At 47.4% G+C, this 19894-nt stretch overlaps 2 protein-coding genes and 1 long non-coding RNA gene across 4 annotated transcripts in view; 2 read left to right on the top strand and 1 right to left on the bottom strand.

The window, feature by feature from the left end:
- On the top strand, positions 1-8398 carry RBM44 (RNA binding motif protein 44). The gene is made up of 14 exons (XM_015635311.1): positions 1-80; positions 1134-1958; positions 2076-2128; positions 2681-2857; positions 3221-3395; positions 3486-3511; positions 3990-4037; positions 4378-4450; positions 4751-4841; positions 5193-5324; positions 5969-6042; positions 6886-7031; positions 7152-7291; positions 8322-8398. The coding sequence occupies exons 2-13, from the start codon at positions 1224-1226 to the stop codon at positions 7270-7272; spliced, it is 1851 nt and encodes a 616-aa protein (XP_015490797.1). The 5' UTR covers positions 1-80; positions 1134-1223; the 3' UTR covers positions 7273-7291; positions 8322-8398.
- RAMP1 (receptor activity modifying protein 1) overlaps positions 8328-19894 on the top strand; it is a 22892-nt gene continuing 11325 nt past the window's right edge. Inside the window, exon 1 of one of the 2 annotated variants that reach the window (XM_015635316.3) lies at positions 8328-8477. In XM_015635316.3, coding sequence (XP_015490802.1) covers positions 8408-8477 — 70 coding nt within the window. In that variant the 5' untranslated portion in view covers positions 8328-8407. Of the gene's footprint in view, positions 8478-9047; positions 9353-19894 lie in introns of those variants that run through there. The other variant, XM_015635317.3, reaches the window with a different exon arrangement.
- LOC107207707 overlaps positions 16385-19894 on the bottom strand; it is a 10963-nt gene continuing 7453 nt past the window's right edge. The window contains exon 4 of the long non-coding RNA XR_004498372.1: positions 16385-17929. This is a non-coding gene — a long non-coding RNA (uncharacterized LOC107207707). The remainder of the gene's footprint in view (positions 17930-19894) is intronic.

Genomic DNA, 19894 nt, shown 5'->3' on the forward strand with positions numbered 1-19894 from the left:
CGGGCCGGCGGGAGCACGAGCGGGCCCGGGGCGCTCGGTGCGGGCGGCGGGACCGCGCCTCAGCCTGGCCTGGAGCCGCGGTGAGACGCCCTTCTCCCCCCCGGGGCTTCCCCCTGGGCGAACGGGAGCACCGGGCTGCCCTCAGGGCTCCCCCGGCCTCAGCCAGCGCAGCGGTGGGGACGGGCTGCGCTGTTTGTTTGTGTCGGGATAGTTTATAGTAACTTAATCTGGGGCGTGGAGGTGTTTTGGTTCTTGTTCTCAAGGGGAAAGTGAGGGGGGAAAGTCGCTTCTCTATGCTAACAATGTTGTGATTTCTATAAGGGCATCTGGGATGTGCTTTGGCAGCGTTTGGCTTTTCAATTCCACGGAGTTGCTCATAGCTTCAGTTAGGGGGTGAAGGTAAAGTTAGTGTAGTAGAAAAGGACAGCGTTTTTGAGGCAAAAATAGCTGTAGAAGTGTATTATTAAACCATGGAAGTGTTAAAGACCAGGTTGGATAGGGCTTGGAGCAACCTGAGATAGTGGAAGGCTTGAAAATTTGAACATTTTAATATTAATCCTTGGCGCCCCCCATGCCCCCTGGAGAAGGGTTGTCAGAGACAGTGACTAAAATTGGGATATGTCATTTGAGTAGTTTGGAAAGCAGATGTAATTGAGAAATATGGCTTATGTTTTTATCTATTCCTTTCTTTGTTAGAAGCTTCTGAGGGAAGGCAGAGAAGAATTGACAGTATTCTAAGAAACAAGCTTCACAAAGAACATCTTCCATCCCTTCATGCTTTCTCTCTGCTTTTTGTTGGTGTTTGTTACAAAACCGGGTTATATGCTTTAATTTCCCTTGTCCAACACCCAGGGGGTTTTTAGTTTTTGGGAGGCACAGAGCTCCAAGTTCACCTCTTCTTTAATGTAAGTAACCTTTAATTGAACACTTAGTGTACTGTAGAATGCAAACATCTCACTGTGTATCGACAGGGATTCCACCAATTCAGAAATGAGCTCTTTAGGAACAGGCTGTAGAATTCCTACCTGCTCTCATAGCATGCAGTAGGTGAAAATAGGATAGTTAATTTAATGCATTATTTTGTCCTTTTGTATGCCATGGAACATCTTGAACTTCTCTTAATTTTCATTAAGATAGGAAGAGCCAAACCAGTGACTGAGAGGTTGCAGTGGCAGTGGGTTGTGTGGATTCCTTCTGAGGAGGAGGAGGAGAGTGTTGGTGCCATGGAAGTGGAAAAGAGCAGCAAAAGGAGTTGCTTCACTCAGACGTCCTGTTTGGGTGAAGATTTAGGTGAAGACTCGCAGCTGGAGTATCTCAGTGCTTACGAGGAGTGTGAGGAGGATAAGAACAACTCGAGTGAGTTTTCTGAGCAGGGGGAGGTTGAAGAGGTGAAGAAGATGCCACTCATTGGTGATAAGGCAGGGGATGAAGAGTCTGGAAAGAGCCAAAGACCCACCCACAGCGTGGCAGTGGAGCCAGACATTCCTTTCCTGCCACCCAGGGAAAAGGCCCAACTCTGCAAAGGTGCAGAGCCCTCCGATTTCAGCAGCTGTGAAAAACCTGCAGTGTGCACTCGTGGTGCCAGCAGTGCTGACAGCCCTGCAGAGCGTGCTGAAACCCAGCTCCCAGTCCCTGAAATCCCCCCTAGCAAGAATCCTGTTGCTGCTACGGAAGCTGCAGATAAATCCTCTGGTGGGAGCCCCGGTGCTGTGGAGTCAGAGCAGGGGGAAGCCCTGAGGAGTGTTCCCGGTGTGTCTACAGCTGTACAGGCTGTGGATGATTCTGGCTTCCCAACGAGCAGAGGCAGCAGTGCCCAGGTCTGTCTCTGCTCCAGGGCAGTGAACACTGAAATAACCATGATGAACAAAACTCGACCTGTGGGGTGGCTGGGTCAAACCTCCGTGGATGCTGCTTCCAACACAGAGTGGTCCTTCAGAGCTTGGAGCTCACACATGCAGGTAATTGACACAAAACAAGAAGGGCCATCAAACCAGATTGATAGAACTTCTTTTAACTGTAATTTGTCTGCAAGGATGTTAATCTGTAACTTTAGACTTTTTTTTTCCTTTGAAAAGCAGGAATCAAAAGATGATCTGTGTATCTGTGACTGGAAGACAGGCACCAACAGGTGGGTCAGGACTTGTTCTAAACTAACACTAACAGGTGTTTTGGAGTTTGAGATTCTGATTAAGAGGTTTTTTCATTATTGAGAGGTTGTCTCTGGCTTGGCAAAACTGATGGTATTAACTGCTTGCTGGGCAGCAGTTTCTGCTGCAGGGGCCTGGACAGTGAGAAGAGTGAGCTGAAGACTTCCTGAGGCTGAACAAAGACCAAAGCAGCCTTGTCCTGTGGTTGCAGAATTCCAGAGATCCTTTCCAGCCTAAATTATTCCATGGCTGTGGAAACAAAATGTGTTTGCAGATCCACAGTGTTGCTCAGTTTGTTCTTAAGACTTCACTTTTTGGGTAAAAGTTGTGATGGTGCTTGTGCAGGTCCCACCTCTCTGGTAAAACAGACTGTTGTGCTACAATCATTAGTGTGGGCTAAATAGGATTGTCCTTAAATCATACCAGAAATAGCTTCTGGCAAGCTCCTTGCTTCAAAATAAAAAACTATGAACATAAACAAAATATTGAAGCCCTGCAATAAATACTCTGTTATTGTTGTTATTATTTTAAAGGCCAGAACATCCCAACAAGCAAACTGGGAAGAATTCTGCATCAGGCTACTGTCAGAACGTCCTGCAGAGAGCAGCTGAAGCAGAGCTGCAGCTCCTGGCCATCCATTACAAGATGTGCTTCCGGCACTGCTTGAAGGTTTTTGAGCTGGCTTTGGAGGAAATCACTTATTTTGGGAGGCACGTGCTTTAATGTCCTTTAAAATAAAATGGATAACTGGGTTATCAGGGAAAAACTGCTAAATGGTACTGGTAGATTCTATCCAGAGCTTCTAGGAAAGTTCATAATTAGTGGTGTTGGCCAGAGGACCCCCAAGGCTTATTTCCAGCCTTACTATTTTTTTTGTAGCATTCACAGTCCCAAAATCCTGGGGTTTTTTCCAGGAATAAAACCCAAGTGATGCACAGTACAGTTGTCATTTCATGTTCTGGTATAATGTAGAGGAATCTTTAAAGCCTGTAAAACCTTTGGGCATCTCCAGAAGCTGTAAAGTCAATGAAATGCCTTAAGTTGATGTTGCTTTCTTACCCATATTTTAATAGATGTGAGGAAAAGTCCGAGTTATATTCATCTCTCCTGTTGGTTTTGAATGAGCTGGACAGTAATTACAGCAATATGAGAATGGAAATAAACATGGGCATACCTTTAAATGAACTTCCACCACTGTCAGTTGAGCTGAAGTTTTCCCCAATCTCTTCCTTTTACGTCCCCTCCAAGGTAATTTCTTAAATGTTTCCTGTTTTTAATATAAATTGTTTTATAATTAAGATAATTATAGATAAATATTTCTCTTTTTTTTTTTGACAGTTTCTCAGAAAAAGTGTTGACTCTGAGTAAGTAGTTTTAATTTGTTTTACTTACTAAATTAAATGAGGAATGAGATTAAAGGATGTTAAACCTATTATTTCTTTATTTCAGGATGCATCTTGTTGTTTCAGGCTGTTCAGTTTCAAGATCAGAGTTGCCCTGTGGGTACAATAATTTTATTTTAAGGGCATTTTTCCTCTGTGGTGTTCTAGCATGCAAACCAGGGAGTGTCTTTACCATCTTTATAGTAAAGGTTTTCAATTTACAGGTCATTGTCCTGGTGCCCTGCTTTCACTACTAAAAATCTTTGTCTCCAGTTATAATGGCATCTGTCTTAAAAACCAAGCAACAGAAAATCCCACACCACAAAAGCCCTAAAAGAGTTTGCTGCCAGCAGAGATAATATTAAGCATACAGATAATATTAAGAGATAATAGGAAGCTGTTTTGGCTAAGATTATCAGTCAGATATGAAGAATGATAGAAAAATAACTTTGTATTTCAGGCAGGTACATGACAGAACGTGTTCAGGAACCACATCCAGTGATTTTCTGTAAGTGCAGGTGAAAATAAATTTGGCAGTAAGTTTTTAGTGAATTGGGTGAACTGCTAAGAGACTGTTTGAAATTCCCTGTTAAGTATGAGTGAAGTTAATCAAGAAAAAGTAAAAGCAATTATTTTGTTTTGTAAATAATTAGCAAAAGTTGCACAGGTTTTTCAGATTGTAAGGAATAAATCTGAACATCACACAGAAAACTTTTCAGATATAATTTAAAAAGCCAAGATTCATGAAGTATGTTTATTTTACTGTGAGCTTCTGGAAATATTTAAGTTACTGTAGAACTTGAAATTCTTGTCCCATATTTTGTATGAAATTCTTGGATGTGTTTTAGTGATCTTTCAGGTGAAGGGAAAGCTGACCCTGAAGACCCAAAATCTCAAGAAAAGGGGATTTCAGTCAATATGGTAGGGAATTCTTTACTGCTGGGTTTTGGAGATGGTAAGGTTGAGAAGGATTTTCTCCTTTTAGGTGCCTGGGAATGTGATCAGAGTCTTCAGTGGCCTGAGACCCTCTGCCACTAATTGCAAATGCAGCTCATATGTTCACAGTTTTAATTGCCCTTTCAAAATAAAATAACTTGGGGATTCTTGAGGATGATAAGCAGATTAACTTTTTTTAATTCACCTGTTTCATGGGCAGATATTCCAAAAAAATAACTTATAATCAGGTGGGAGTGCTGTGATATAACTGAAACGTGTTTGTAGGACAAGTTAGAGACTGATGGTGATCAGCCAGGTGGCTCTGCCTGCCCTGAGACATGGGAGGAACAACCTAAAGATCAGGCTCTGGAACGTGGTGAGTGATCTGCTCCTTTAGAATCCTTTATTTGTGAGCTGAGTTTTCAGGGGAGGAAAGAAACCCTGTGGAAAACAGATATATATGGTAACACAGCTGCCCTTTCTGTGGTGGAATGTTTATGTATCAGCTATCCAAACTTACTGATAAGTAATAATAGCTCTATATTATTACTTAAAAAAAAAAAAACTACTTAAATTAGAATTCCAAACTAGTAATGTCACTTCTTTGAAATGTAGTAGCAAGAAATTTAAGTAGCTGAAGTCCTCTTCAGCACAGAAATTTGATACTCATTTATTTAGCATACCGTGCTTTGAATTTTAACACTTGAATTTTATCCTAACTTCCAAGGCTGTGTGAAAAATGAGGAAGGGAGTGAGTATTGGTTTGATGCTAAGGAAGACTTGTCAGTGGCAGATATTTCAGTAAAGTGCAGAGAAATGAAAAAGCAACAAGGAAAACAAGACTCGATTGACTCAAGAGGTAAAGTCATGTGCTTTAAGCTGATAAACCAAATAATGGTGTTTATTGTTGGAGTGCTCTGTTCCTTCTCCAGGCATAAGTAAATGTGGAAAAAATGCCAGCTGGGTTTTCAGATTTATTTTGTCATTCACTAGCAGTGAATCCTTGCAGTCAGCTGTTTCCATCCATCCATGTTTTTCCTTGAAAACTTCACCTGCAGTGCTTGAACTCAAATTAGTAAATGCCCAGCCAATCATATAGATGGAAATCTTTCATTTCTTACTTCTTCTTCTTATTTTTGTGCTGCCTTGCCATGCTGGACTCTTGAGAGTGAGTTGCAAATGGTTTTTTGTGTTTGGAGACTTGGGTGACAGTGATGGGTGTGGTGAGAAGACAAAGAGCTTGAGGGTTATTTGTACCAGCCTTCAGCCCTGGTAGTGTTACTTCAGAGCTGTGCTTCCTCTGCCTCTTAAAACCTCAGGGAAAAGATGTTCCACAAACTGAACTCTGCTGTGCTTCTCAAGACACTCCTTTTCTGTTAGAAGATTCTCTGCTTTCTCTTTGTTTCTTCTAGGGTTTTCTCTCTAGGCTGTCCAAAGTCTACAAGAGAAGATGTCAGCTCAAGAACAGCTAGTAACTCTTTGCTTTCTTACATTTATTATTAGAAATGAAGACAGTGGGGAGTGGGAATGAGCATTCTTCTGCTCATGTTGGTGGCCTAAAACCCTCAGTGCCTGAGGTAGGTCTGTTCTTAGTTTGTAGAAGGAATTTCTTGCCTCTTTAAGGCTTCTTTCATACTCCACATTTACAACCCTGTGCCGTGGTCTGAAATCACCCACTCGAGAGCTGGCACATTCTTTGCTTGGAGATAATCAAAAGGTAATTAATAATTACTGACACTCCTTTCTGTGGCAGACTAAGAGCCTTAAATCTTCTTGTCTCATAACATTTAATAGAAAGTTACTTTAGGATAAGAAAATATGTTACAGATTGGTAATAAATTTCTGGCATTTGGCAGAAGAGTGAAAGCTCCATTCTTTTGCCCCTGCATCAAACTATGACACTCCAGCCGTTTTTCCTTAATCCTAGGACAGTTTGGAATTTACCCATTTGCACTAGATTTTTCCATCTTGTAACACCTATTTTTTTAAATGTAAATGTCATGTGGCTTTATACAGGAAAGATTTTGGGGTAATGGATGGGAAAGAAACTCTTGGACTTCCTGGCATAAATCTAAGAATCCTTTATTTACAAACAAGGTGTTTTGTATTGGCTCAGCTTGGTTCTTGGAGAGGAAAGGGCAAATCAGTAATTGCTGGTGTTCCTCCTAAACCACACAGATTTGCTGTCTCTGAGGATTTCCCTTTAAACATGCAGGTAATTGGATCAAATTTAAAGTACAGAATAAGAGGATTATTAGTAATAATTAGTATAAAGGAATAAGATGAGCTTTAAGGTGCCTTCCAACCCAAACCATTCTGTGGGTCAAGGATTTTATATTTATTAGTAGGAAAGAGGTGTTGTATTACCTGTACATTGCTTAACCCATGCATTTTTTTCCCTTATTTTGATGCAATTCTAGGAGCCTGGGGAAAATTCCCTGCAGAAAACATCCACTTGTTCCTCTGTTAACCCATCTGGTATCTTTGTTTCTCCTTATGCACTGAACTTGAGCAGCTTTACCAAGTTAATAAAGAGACTTCAAGAAAAGCATCCAGAGTTTAGCAGGTGAGATATTTGCATTTCTTTTCTGCCCTGATTTGTAATGGAGCCAACATCCACGGTAACTGATTGCTAAACGTGTGGCACAAAATGTGGTGTCAACACTTACTTCTTTAATTGGCACAGAGCTGAAATTGTGGAAGCTGTGCAGGAGGTGAGGAAAATCAACAAAGGTGTCCTGAGTGGCTTGGCCATTAGTTCTATCGAGGAAAAGACCTCTGCCATTCTGAGGAGATCAATGCGCTGAGGAGATCCCAGTGGACAAGGTGAATATTCCAGCCTGTAGGGGAATAAACCTTCTGTTTATTATTATTTATTTTAAACCCTTTCTGTGGGTTTGTGTAGCTCTGCAGCCCGACTGGATTCACTCAGCCTAAAGCCCTGCAGGAGGTCATCCACTGGAGCAGTGGTTTGTGAGGTGTGAAACGGGTCGCATTGTATAAATCTTGGTGGTTAATTACTGAAGGTTAATTGCTTTGCCGCTGAGCTTTGTGGAGGGCGCTGTCACATCTGCTCGGTACAAAGCTGACACCTAATGGCCAGAGCTTGTGTGGCCTCTGAGAAGGAAATTCCAGCACTGGCTCAGTTCTGGATCAAAACACTGATGATTTCTGTCTGGGGGCCAGCTCAGGGCTGGAAACCTGACAGAATCAGATTGTGGTTTGTAGTTTTCTCACCCTGATCCCTTTGCACTGTGCTGTGGCACTGCAGGAAGCTGCAGCAGGCTGAGCATGCTGAAACCACAGTCTGGAACTCCAGGGATGTGTTTATCCATCCTTGCTTTAGTCTCCTAAAAGAGCTCGGTGCTCTGCTTGCTTTGGGTACCTCCTAGCAGTGCCACTCCCAGGTTTCCTGCAGAAAGGAAATCTTATTAATCTCCTGTCTGACTCTCACAGGGCTGCAGATAGGAACAGAAACTCATCCCCAAAAAATTAAAATCTTGTGCTTGGAAGCATTTTCAGTCAGTAAGGTTTTAACAGCCTCAAAACGTGTTGTGCTTTCCTTGAGGAGTGATTATTTGGTTTTCCAGTGGAGCGTGGGCTCTGCAGACCTAATTGTTCCTATTACAGTATCTTTTCCTGTTGTTTTGTGTGGGAGATGATGACTTAGAATAATTCTTATTTTCATCATGGGGGAGGTGTGAAATGGCTAAGTCATTAGTAAATAATGGGGAGAAAAAGAATCTCCATCTTCCATAGAAAGGAACATTTAATAATAATAATACATTTAAGAGAAGGTGATTCTGCTCAAAGCCCACCTGTACTAACTCATTCTCTTTGTTGTACTTTGTTCTAGATCTGCTGCAATTGCTGCTGGAAAGAGCAGCTTTGTTTGCTGTCAATAATAAAGGTTAAAATTTGTTCTTCAAAAACGCTGGGCCAATGCTGTGCTGTTTGCAGACCCCTTCTGCTCCCTCTGCTTTGTGCTGTGCCCTTGGTCCCGGTGCTGCAGGTGAGGCCTCAGCTCTGCTGTGTCCTGCTGTGGAGATGGGAACAGCTCCAGGCTTTGCTCTGGCACGTCAGTGCCAGCAGCTGTTGCTGTTTCTGCTCCCCGGCCTTGGCTCTGTAATGAGGCAGGTGATAATAGTTGAGGAAGAACTGGCTCTCTGGCCTGCAAACTGTTCTGTTCCTCTTGGGAAAGAGCGTGCACGATGAGAAAGACTCGAGTTAGCTCACTCTAATCTTCCTTCACATTCTCTTTTTTACTGATCTTCCCTTGGAAGGGAGAGCTGTCCTCAAGGGTGAGAGAAGCGGTTTGTGGGGCAGAGCCCCGCTGTGCCCAAGGGCTGCCGGTGATGCCCGGGGAGCCCCGGCGGGCTCTGCACAGCTCGGGAGCGAGCTGCAGGTGGAGCTCTGGGAGCTCAGCAACGCCGTCACACACCCGAGCGAAAAACAGAGGAAACCACAAAACATTTCTCCTTTAAATCGCGTTCCATGTGTACGTTCAACACTAGAAAGGGGAAAGGCAGGGGTTTTTAGCTAGGGAGAAATCCCCTCGGTGGATGTGGGAGCGGGGATGAGGAAAGGAGGGAGTGAGGACGCAGGACCGCTCCGCGCTTTCCTTCGGAGCTCTTTGCCGCCTTTGCCGCAGCTCTGGGCTGCGAGGGGGAGAGGGCGATAAGGAGAGCCCGGGCTCCATCCCAGGGGAGCGGCTCCCCCCGTTCCCCCCGCGCTGCCGCCGGGAGAGCGGGGCGGGAGCGGGGCCGGGCCCGCCCCTCCTCTCTGGCAGCGCCTCGGGCGCGGAGCCCGCCCGGCCCCGGGAGCGGAGCCGCTCCTGCCGCGGGGCCATGGCCCTGCTCCCGCGGCGCTTCCTCTGCTTCGTGCTGGGTAAGTGCGGCCGCCGCGACACAACTTCCCCGGAGCCGCTGGGGCTGCGGGCGAGGCTCCCCGGGATTCCCCTGGCTGCGGGCGTGCAGCCCCGGCCGCCTCCTCCGCGCTGTCACCGCGCTCCCTGAAGCCCGGCGAGGCTCCAGCCTGGCTTCGCTGGCGGCACAGCAGTAGGGAATCAAAAGGAGAAATGATTCCAGGGCGCTGGGACGCGGTAAAACATTGCGCTGGGCTTCGGGAGCAGCGAGGCGGAGATGCCGTGGGACACAGCCTGCTTTGTGCGGGATTCCCTGCTTACGAGATGGACCGAGGCGGCTTCTGCCCGCTGTCCGTGCCTTTTGTTGCCAATGTTTAATTACTGCCTTTGGAGTCTGGCTTCCCATTCCTAAGCCGCAGGGGAGAGGAGGCGGCCAGAAGTGCCCCTTGAAGGAGCTGAGGTTGGGTGTTCTGGGGTTTACGGGTGATGGGGTTGGAAATGCTTGCGGTGCGTGGTAGTTTCCACGGGATGCAGCGTGCCTCGGTTTCTCTGCTGCTCCTGGCATTTCAGTGCAACAGGTAGAGATTGGTGCCGTGCTTGTCACCTGTGTGCCCACTGCAAAAGCTCTGAGGGATGTTGGTGCTGTGTAAAAGTGTGTTTGTTTAAGGTGCTCCAAAGGGAAATCGCGCACCCTCATCCTTACGCTGATCTTCCACAAAATCAAAGCGCTGCTTGAGGCAGCACGAATTTCTCCTTCTTTCCCTTCCTTTCCCTGTGCTGGTTTTCTCCTCCAAGCCCTGCTGAATAATGCATTGAGCCGTGCTGCACGTAATGTGCTTATCTGTACCATGTAATTAACTATTTACTGCTCCTCAGCTGTGCAGGGGCAGCCTGTGCCCTTGGACGAGGCGCATTCCCCTGCTGGGTTGCAGGGAAAGGCTGCACGTTCCTGGCTGCAGAACCCTGTGCAGGGAGCACTAACTCCTGCTAGGATTTCTGTCTGCTCTGCTTTCCCAGCCCCGGTCTCCTTTTCCTGACTCTCCCTTCTCTTGGCTGGGGAGCTTTAACTTTTAAAAGTACTCCAGGCTGCTCCTTTCCATCTCCAGTGGGCTCGGAAGCAGCAGGATGCTGCCTCTTGTGTGGGCCAGGTGACCAGTGGCAGCTAATCTTGGTGCTGTGGATGTGTTTTTCACTACATTCTCCTCCTGGGATTTTTTATTTTGAGCACATTTAAGGAAAAGACCCACCCTTTTTACACCTTTCTGCTTTTACAGCTCGGTCTGTGCTGAAATTGCAAGCGGCAGCTGAGTGCCCAGAAATCACCGTGATTTGCACCAATGCTGGTGTTTTAAATCGAGAATTAATTTTTTAAAAAAGGAAAGGCTCTGAAAGAAAACCCTTTCTCTTAAAGCTCGAGTTTTAAGTAGCTTCACCACTGGCTGCAGACTTTAAAAAGCGGTGGCAGTCAGGGAATCAGCCATCCTAAAAACCCCAGTCTCATTCAGCGGGCCAGGGATTCAGTGTAACCACTTCCATTACGGTAAAATGTGGCTTTTTTGGGGTTTTGACTGCATCTCACTGCAGAGGCTGCTCAGGGAGGAGGGGATGAGCCAGGCTCTTGCTGTTACTGGGGCATGATGATTGGCACCACACACAGCTCTGTGCTGTATTTTGGTGTTTGAGGGCAGTGCTGGGCTGCTTGGATTTCTTCTGGGTGTAGATAACTATTACTGTGAGAGGTAGGAGGGAATTACAAATAAGGTCGGTAAAACATTAATACCTTCTTGATTCCCTGCATCTTCTGTCTGTGCTGTACAGCACTGGGTTTGCACAGTCTACAGAAAATGCTGCTTTCTTAAAAACAAAACTTCTGGGCACTGTTTATGACCTCTCCTGGAAAACAGGAATTAAAGTCTTCTCTCAGCCCAAAGCACACTTGGTAATGCCTGCCACTGATTGCAGTTTGAGTGCCTCCTTTAGAAAAATCTAAAGCTCCCTTTAAAGTCAAATTTAAGGCTGCTGCCACTCTCAGAAAATCCTCCTCAATATTTAGAGAGTGCCGTGTTAGAAATCCCTGACAATAAAGTAAAACATTGCTCCTCCCTTTCAGAGCATCTCTGGCATGGAGAGGACTCAAAACTTCCTATGCATCAAAAGAAAAGCATGTGGATAGGGACAAAAAAATTGCCTCCACCCTCTAATTTCTTGTACTGCTCCCATAGGTGCCAGTTTGGTTTTCCTGCAGAAACCAGTGGTTTTCCTGCAGAAACCAGTGGTTTTCCTGCAGAAACCAGTGGCTCAGGGATTTGAAGGCTGTGTGATCAGGTCAGGAAGCCTTGTGGCTTTGAGAAATAGGATTGCATTTATTAACTCCGAAACGATGCTGAATTTAAGAGCCAGCACCATAACCTCCCGTGAGTAATGAAATTACAAATGCCATGACCTGGATGGAATGAAATGAGAGGCCTCTTGATGGCTAAAGATGGGATTGGCATCTTTCACGTTTCCGCAGGGCTGGAAGTCGACGCTGGGGTTGTGGCAGAGTTGAGGGAGGTCTTGGAAAGCTGTGGGTGGGAATCCAGAGTTTCTGCTCTGCTCTGCTCTGGGAAGTTTGTTCTGCCTCCCTGACTGGATGCAAAGTCTGGCTCTCATTTTTTGGGGCAGGTTTGGGCCCTAAAACCATGGTTGTGGTCAGAGCCCTTCCCAGCACAGACACCAGGCAAGGGCTGAAAACACCACTGGGTTGGAGTGAGAGGAGCATTAAAAGCCCATTAGAGGGGAAATGCAGCGTTTCAGCTCACTCAGATAGCTAAATGCCTTTTTCTCCTCTAAAATATTGCCATGGCTGGGGTTTGCCAGGTCAGTTCCTGCTGTGGGTGGGTGATTATCAGGGGATCTTGGTCCCTGTCTGCCTCTATGCTGCCTCCAGAGCTGGCTGCTTTTAATCACCAAACCCACTAATGAAGCTGCTTCATGGTTTCAGTCCCTTGTCTCTGTGCTTCTATGACATGAGCTTTTGGGGATCTGAAAACACATCCTGACACCTCAGAGAAGCACCCCAGTGGGGAGGCAGGCAGCAGCCTGGGTTAGAACCCCCAGATTTCAGCCAAAGGTGATCCCCTGGGCTTCTCTGTATCCTTTAGGTAAGGTTTGCTGGGAAAGCAGCAGCGCCGAGTGTGGGTGAGCTGCGGAGAGGTGCAAAATCTCTGTGTGCTCTTCAGCTGGAAGGGAGGAAAACCACATCAAGAAGTCCCTGTTGAAAAGGAAAACAAATTATTCTGGTGATTCCTGGGCTGCTCACGTGGTTCAGCAGCAGATTTTAGTCTGGAAACTGTGTTGAAGACATTTAGTGAAGCTGCTGTTGTGTGCAGCCTGTGATGGGTGCACCAATGTGGCAGTGAGGCTATTTTGGTTTTCTCCCAAACAAATTTTTAAATTTATTCATTATGTGTTTCTTCATGGGAAGCCTGTTAGATTGCCCAGGCAGGGACTTTTTTTATCTTGAAGGTAATTCAGTAAAATGTTTTCTAGTGCCATGTAGCAGAAAATCTGTGTTTAACACACGTTGGAACCTGAACCAGCAGGATCACAGTGTGTTGTCTCCAAACCAATGCCAAGCACTTTTAACCTTGGTGTTGTTTTTCCCTGTTCTTATTTTAGCCTCAATCAACTGAAATAGCTGAAGGAAAAAATAATCCTGGGGGTGGAAGGAGAGTACATTTGCCTTTAGCACATTCCTGAGATCTGGAGTGTGGTGGCTGCTCGTTTCTCCCTGGCTTTGTGCACCAGGACCAGCCTGGCTTTGAGACCGAGCAGACATCTGTGGCATCCAGTGCTTTGTTGATGTTTTAAAAATAACTCAAAACCCGGCTCTAACATTGGATTAAGGTGTTGGGATGACAATGCTGGACACCCCAGTCCTCCCTGGGAGGGCAGGAGGGATGTGGCTGGTTCCCTCCAGCCCCTGGATTTGGATCCAGTGGGGATCCCTCCTTTCTTCCACCCCGCTCTTGTGAGCAGGGATTTGATTTGATTTGATGGTGGCCACAGCCAGAGATGATTTGAATTCAGGCTGGGCAAAGTCAGGGCTGTACAGACATTGCCAGTGCCTGATTAAAACCTGTGGTTTTCCTCCATTAATTCAGTCAAGAAGAACTATTCCAAAAGACCCCTGCTATTCATCAAGGATATAATTATCTTTATAACTAACAGCTTGTGGCAGATTTTTCCCTCCCCTTATGTGCAGTCAGACAGCAGTTAGATTTCAGCATGCCTGGTTTTTTATTTCTCCTTCCTCCCTTCTCAGCTGCTTTTGATTTTATTTTACCTACGGAGTGAATTTTGCTGGGTAAATAAAAGTATTTTTCATTCTGTTCTCTGCAGAATCAAGTCTAGGGATAAGTGCCATTCCTGGAAATGTGCTTGGTGACCTCTGAGGGATAACAATGTGTAGTGGCCATACCATAACTTGTGCTGACTGAGGTGAGGAAAGACCCTCATCCAATTCCTTGGAGCAGCCAATTTCAGTGTGTTTAGTAGTTAATATTATTTTACAGCAATGCTTTGTGGCAAAAAGTCAACCCCTTGTGACCCAGCTAAGTAGGACTGCCCTGCACTGGGCTACACAGTACAAACCTTTAGTTTGCATTTTCATTTTAATCTCATATTTGGCATCTTACAGGAGCTGTGGAATCTTGTATGGGTTGGAATGGTGTTAAATTATCTTTCCTTTGGGGATGGATTGGCTGTTTTAGGTGCTTGATGAAATACTGGACTTGAATAACACAGTCCAGTGGTACCTCTGAGCCCCCAAAAGCCCCCAGACAGGCTTTGCTTTCAGGCAGCCAGCTCCTACCTCAAATTTCAACTAATAATTCCCTGGCAGCTATTTTTAGGCAGTTTATTTTGTGCCCTCTTATAATGCTTGGAGTAGCTATAGAATGACAACAAAAACTCAAGTATCCCCAACCCAGCAAAAAGTAAATGCCTGCAAATCACCCAAGTACCAGCTTGAGGGATAAATCACTTCCTTCCTTTGCAGGCACAACAGGATGCTGAATTTAAAACCTGGGAGATCCTTCTGGGTTTCATGATGATGTTCAGCTGTCTGCAAAATACCTTATTAATGCTGGTGGGGGGAAAAAAACAGCTTTCTGTTTATTTTGCTTAGTGTAATAAAATGAAGGGAATAACCCTTCCAGGAGCAGGGATGAAGTCCCTGCTACACTGAGTTAATAAATGTGATTACAGGCCTTTAGGTTGTGGGTACACTTCCCCTTAATATGAAAAAATGGCTTGTGGGATGGACCCGAGAGGGCTCTCGGGGCCACCAGATCTTGTGCCACATTCCCTAAGAGGTGAAAACCTTTGGCCCCTTTGGAAGCTCTCCACACAGCCAGGTCCCTAACAGGGGCCTGTCCCCAGCTTGGCTGAGCAGGGAGTGACTTTCTTTGCCAGCTCTGGATCCAGTGTTCTGTCTCCCAAGCCAGCAGGATGTACTTCAGCTCCCTCCTGCCACCATGGGCTGTATCCTAACCCTGCCTCTTTCCATTTCAAGTTTTTCCCCTTCCATGAGACTTAAAATGGTGACTTCTCTAAGGGATAATAAAAAACATTTTTACAAATACATTAATGGTAAAAGGAAGGGTAAGAGCAACCCTTATTCTCTATTAGATGCAGGAGGGAACTTAGTAACTACAGATGAGGAGAAGGCAGAGGTGTTTAACACCTTCTTTTCCTCAATCTTTAGTGGAGAGTGGCTTGTCCTCAGGACAGCTGTCCTCTTGGGTTGGTAGATGGTGTCAGGGAGCAGAATGGTCCCCCTGTTGTCCAGGAGGAGGCAGTCAGAGAACTGCTGAGCCACTTGGATGTTCATAAATCTATGGGGCAGATGGGATCCAGCCAGGGTGATGAGGGAGCTGGCAGATGAGCTTGCAAAACCACTCCCCATCATTTACCAACAGTCCTGGCTCACTGGGGAGGTTCCAGATGACTGGAAACTGGCCAATGTGACAGCCATTCACAAAAAGGGTGGGAAGGAGGATGCTGGTGATTATAGGCCAGTCAGCCTGACCTCAGTACCTGATAAGATAATGGAGCAGTTTATGCTGAGTGTCATCACACAGCATTTACAGGATGGCCAGGGTATCAGACCCAGCCAGTGTGGGTTCAGGAGGGATAGGTCTTGTTTTCTGACCTGCCTAGTGGATGCAGGAAAGGCTGTGGATGTTGTGTACCTGGACTTCAGCAAGGCCTTTGGCTCTGTCTCCCACAGCATTCCCTGGAAAAGCTGCAGCCCAGGCTTGGACAGGAGCACTCTTTGCTGGGTTAGGAACAGACTGGATGTCTGGGCCCAGAGAGTGGTGGTGAACGGTGCTGCATCCAGCTGGGGGCCAGTGAGCAGTGGTGTCCCTCAGGGGTCTGTGCTGGGGCCTGTTGTGTTCAATATCTTTATTGAGGACACGGAGGAGGGGATTGAGTCCACCACCAGTAAATTTGCAATGACACCAAGCTGGGAGCGTGCATTGATCTGTTGGAGGGTAGAAGGGCTCTGCAGAGAGACCTGGAACTGTTGGATGGGTGGGCAGAGTCCAATAAGATGAAGTTTAGTAAATCCAAGTGCTGAGTCCTGCATTTTGGCCACAATAACCCCCTGCAATGCTCCAGGCTGGGGACGGTGTGGCTGGACAGTGCCCAGGCAGAAGGGGACCTGGGGGTGCTGGTGACAGCAGCTGAACACGAGCCAGCAGCGTGCCCTGGTGGTCAAGAAGGCCAGTGGCCCCTGGCCTGGATCAGGAATAGTGTGGCCAGCAGGAGCAGGGAGCTCATTCTTCCCCTGTGCTCGGCACTGCTGAGGCCACACCTCGAGTGCTGTGTCCAGTTCTGGTCCCTCACTTTGGGAAGGACGTTGAGATGTTTGAGCACGTCCAGAGGAGACAACGAGGCTGGGAACACAAACCCTGTGAGGAACAGCTGAGGGAGCTGGGGTTGTTTATCCTGGAGAAAAGGAGACTCAGAGGTGTTCTTACCACTCCCTGAAAGGTGGCTGTGGGCAGGTGGGGCTGGTCTCTTTCTCCAGGCAGCAGCTGACAGAAGCAGGGGACGCAGTCTCAAGCTGCACCAAGGGAAATATAGGTTGGATATTAGGAAAGAGTTTTGACAGAAGGAGTGATAAAGCACTGGAATGGTCTGCCTGGGGAGGTGGTGGAGTCACCATCCCTGAGTGTGTTTAAATAAAAACTGTATTTGGCACTCGGTGCCATGGTTTAGTTGAGGTGTTGGGGCATGGGCTGGACTCAATGATCTCCAAGGTCTCTTCCAAACTAGTCATTCTGTGAATTATGGGAATCTTTTCCCTCTCTCAGCTTGAGTGACTTCTCCTCCATCCCAGTTTCCTCAAGTCCTTTTGTGGCAGTGAAGCTGTCAGACAGAATTTGGGATGAGCTTTCCATTTGCAGAGCTCCCAGGGGAGCTCCAGCAGGGCTCTGTCCCTGTGTCCATGACGTGCTTGGACTGCTGTTCAAGCAGGAGCTGTGTGGTTTCTTCTGCTGCTCCATCTGCAGCCCCCTGGAGCAGAGGGCAGGCAGGGAGGAGGGATCCTCCTCCTCTTCTCCCAAGTGAGCATTGGCAGCCTGTCCAAGACCTCCTGGGCTCAGCCTTCCCAGTGCTTGGAGATGGGCAGATCTCCCCCCACCTCCCAGCATCTGCTCTGCCTCCAAAATCCTCACTGTGCCACAATTCGGTGGCGTGTTGGAAAATCCCCACTCCATTTCAGCACATAAAAGCCCTCAGATCCCTTGAATTCCCTTTTAATTTACATCCTGAGTGGCTGTGCTGGGAGAGAGTCCTGCAGATTAAGGGACAGTGCCACAACAGTGGCAAGGGAGGCAGAAGCTCCCTGGTTTGGGGACCTGAGGATGCTCCTGAAGCGTCCACAAGCAGATTTGGGATGGGATGATCTCTGTCTCCCCCATGTTCACCTGCAGGGCTGACCTCTCCATCCATCTCCATTCCCAAGCTGCTGCACAGCCCCTGGAGCTGCTGCTGGATCCCAGCCCCCATCCTGAGCCAGCCAGGCAGGGAGGAGAGACTTGAAAAATCCATTCCCTGTGCAAATCCCGGACGGAAATAGCCCTGCCCGGGCTCGGAGGTTTTAGCTGACTGTGGGGGCACAGCCCAGGCTAGCAGCAAGGGGAGCAGATGGCTCCTGAGGAAGGCACAGTGCTGGGCCGGCCACCCTGCTGCCCCCAAGCCCCACATCTGCAGTTTTCTGTCCAAAAAAAGCATTCCAGCTAAACACCAGCTTAGATTTTTCCACCAAAAGAGAAAACTCAGGGCTGTTTGCAAGCTCTGAAGCCCCTGCTGAGCTGGTGGCTGCCTCGGTGGAAGGTGTTTTTAAACAGAAGGTAGAAGACCCTTCCCAGGCTTCTACAGATGCTGGAAGGGCAATTTTGTCCATTTTTGTGGTTGCAAACTGGGATGTTTTTCACACTCATCTTCCTCCAGCCCCATGTCCTTTCTTCACCACCCTGTGAGTGTTTTATTCTGCAGCCAGGTCCAGACCACGAGGCTCCTTCTCAATAAAACAGTAAAACCGCCACCTTGAAGAGGAGAGAAAAACAGCCTGTTTCCATCTGGGGCTTGTTGGGAGCACTAATCATTTCACAGGGGAGGTCTGAGAATTTGGGAGAAGCCCAAGGGAAGATACTGGGGTGTTTGTTCTCCGAGCCCAGAGCTTTGCTGGTGCCACATGTGCCAGTGCCAGCCTTGCTGTGAGTGTCACTTGGCAATTATCTGCCAGCTTTGGGGTTCAGCTTTTGGATTCGTATCTGCCTATTTCCTGCTCTTTGCTAAGAAGCCCTGAACTGTTTTTCCCCCAAAAATCCTGACAGTCTAACTGGATGGTGAATTCTCTGCTTGTGTCATCAAATCATTCCATCATTCACCCAGCACCATCAGGGGTACTTGCAGAAATGCCTGGGAAACGGGAACACCCCGTGCTGTGCCAGTCTGAAATTCCCAGATCTGTTCTTAGGCTCTGCAGTCCTCCCTGCCTCTGCTTCCCTTTGGGGTTGGTTGCACATCCCTGCAGGACAAGCCCAGGAATTCCTGGAACACTGAGGTGAAAAAGGCAAGAGACCAAGGAGTTGTGCAGAGGGATATGGATGTGAAGGATGTTTCTTGTAGGGAAATCTCAGGGTTTTTTGCTGGTGAAGCACAAATGTGTGGGCTCACAGAGAGGTCCCCAAAGCTGTTTCTGGAGAGGTGGCCCTGAGCTCTTGGTCCAGGCTCTAACTCTGAGAAGTGCAGTGTAGGAAGGTCTGGTTGGCTTCCCTCTCCCTGAAATTTTTGTAACAATTCAGGACCAACACTGTTTTTCTGCTGAAATAAATGTGTGACAGGCTTTTTGCAGCTAATCCTCAGTAAGCTGAGTCCTGGTGGAAGCTTGCTGGGACTCTCCAGGACATCAATCCCAGGGCAATCATGAGCATCTGGGATGCCTGCAAAAGCCATCCCTCCAATCACCTCCCCACCACTGCTCTCCAGGTGTTTCCTGTGAGGAGGCAAACGAAGGGTCCTTAATATTGCATTTTTTAACAGGCAATCAGGAACTCTCTCAGCAGGGAAGGTTGTTCATCAACAATTCTCGTGATAGGAGAAGAGGGAATGGCTTCCCAGTGCCAGAGGGCAGGGTTAGATGGGATATTGGGAAGGAATTGTTCCCTGTGAGGGTGCTGAGGCCCTGACACAGGGTGCCCAGAGAAGCTGTGGCTGCCCCTGGATCCCTGGAAGTGTCCAAGGCCAGGTTGGACAGGGTTTGAAGCAGCCTGGGATAGTGGAAGGTGTCCCTGCCCATGGCAGGGGGTGAATGAGATGGGCTTTAAGGTCCTTTCTGACCCAAACCATTCCAGGATTCTCTGATTCTCTGTGTCCGTGTGGCACCTACAGACCAAGCTGGGCTTTGGAGGTACTGCATGGCTCCAGTGGGATGCTCCCAGAGGAGCACTGCATTCCTGCAGCTCTCAATGCCATTTTTCCTGAGGGAATGGCAGTGGCAGGGGGCCCATGAGAGGGGAGCTCTTTGGAGGCAGCTCAGCCTTGGTACAGTTGGGCTTTGGAGCTCAGTTATTCAGCAGCTCCTTGCAGCTTTCACAGATGGATGCTGCCGAGTACAGAGCTGTGACTGCTCTGGAGCTCAGTTATTTACAGCTCACTGCAGCTGACTTACACCATCTCCATCAGCAGGGCTGAGGGTAGAAAGAAAACCTTCTGGAATGAGAGCCAGGAAATACAAAAATCCCTCCCTGCTTCCCCCCCCCCCCCCCCGCCCCTTGTTACAAACCCTGAGCCTGTCCCAGTCTGTCCCCCAGTGGGGCTGGGGAAAATCTGTGAAGCAGTAGGGATCTGTGGGGTGAGCTGGGAACCATGTGGAAACATGGTAGGAGCTTCTCACTTTGACCTTAAATTGTGCAATTGCAGCTGAAGTCATTTCTCCTGGTCAGCTGGAAACAAAAGAGCTTTTTTACCTGGCTCCATCCTCGCAGCACTGACACAACGGGCCCTGC

Source organism: Parus major, chromosome 7 (genome assembly GCF_001522545.3).
Source record: "Parus major isolate Abel chromosome 7, Parus_major1.1, whole genome shotgun sequence".
In the NCBI taxonomy this organism is placed as follows: Eukaryota; Metazoa; Chordata; class Aves; order Passeriformes; family Paridae; genus Parus; species Parus major.

Excerpts from the sequence above, each read along its gene's own strand:
- RBM44 (XM_015635311.1), top strand. The coding sequence starts at position 1,224 with ATGGAAGTGGAAAAGAGCAGCAAAAGGAGTTGCTTCACTCAGACGTCC. Across the intron at positions 1,959-2,075 it reads CTTGGAGCTCACACATGCAG|CAGGAATCAAAAGATGATCT; the intron begins GTAATTGACACA and ends TCCTTTGAAAAG. Across the intron at positions 5,325-5,968 it reads AGACTCGATTGACTCAAGAG|AAATGAAGACAGTGGGGAGT; the intron begins GTAAAGTCATGT and ends ATTTATTATTAG.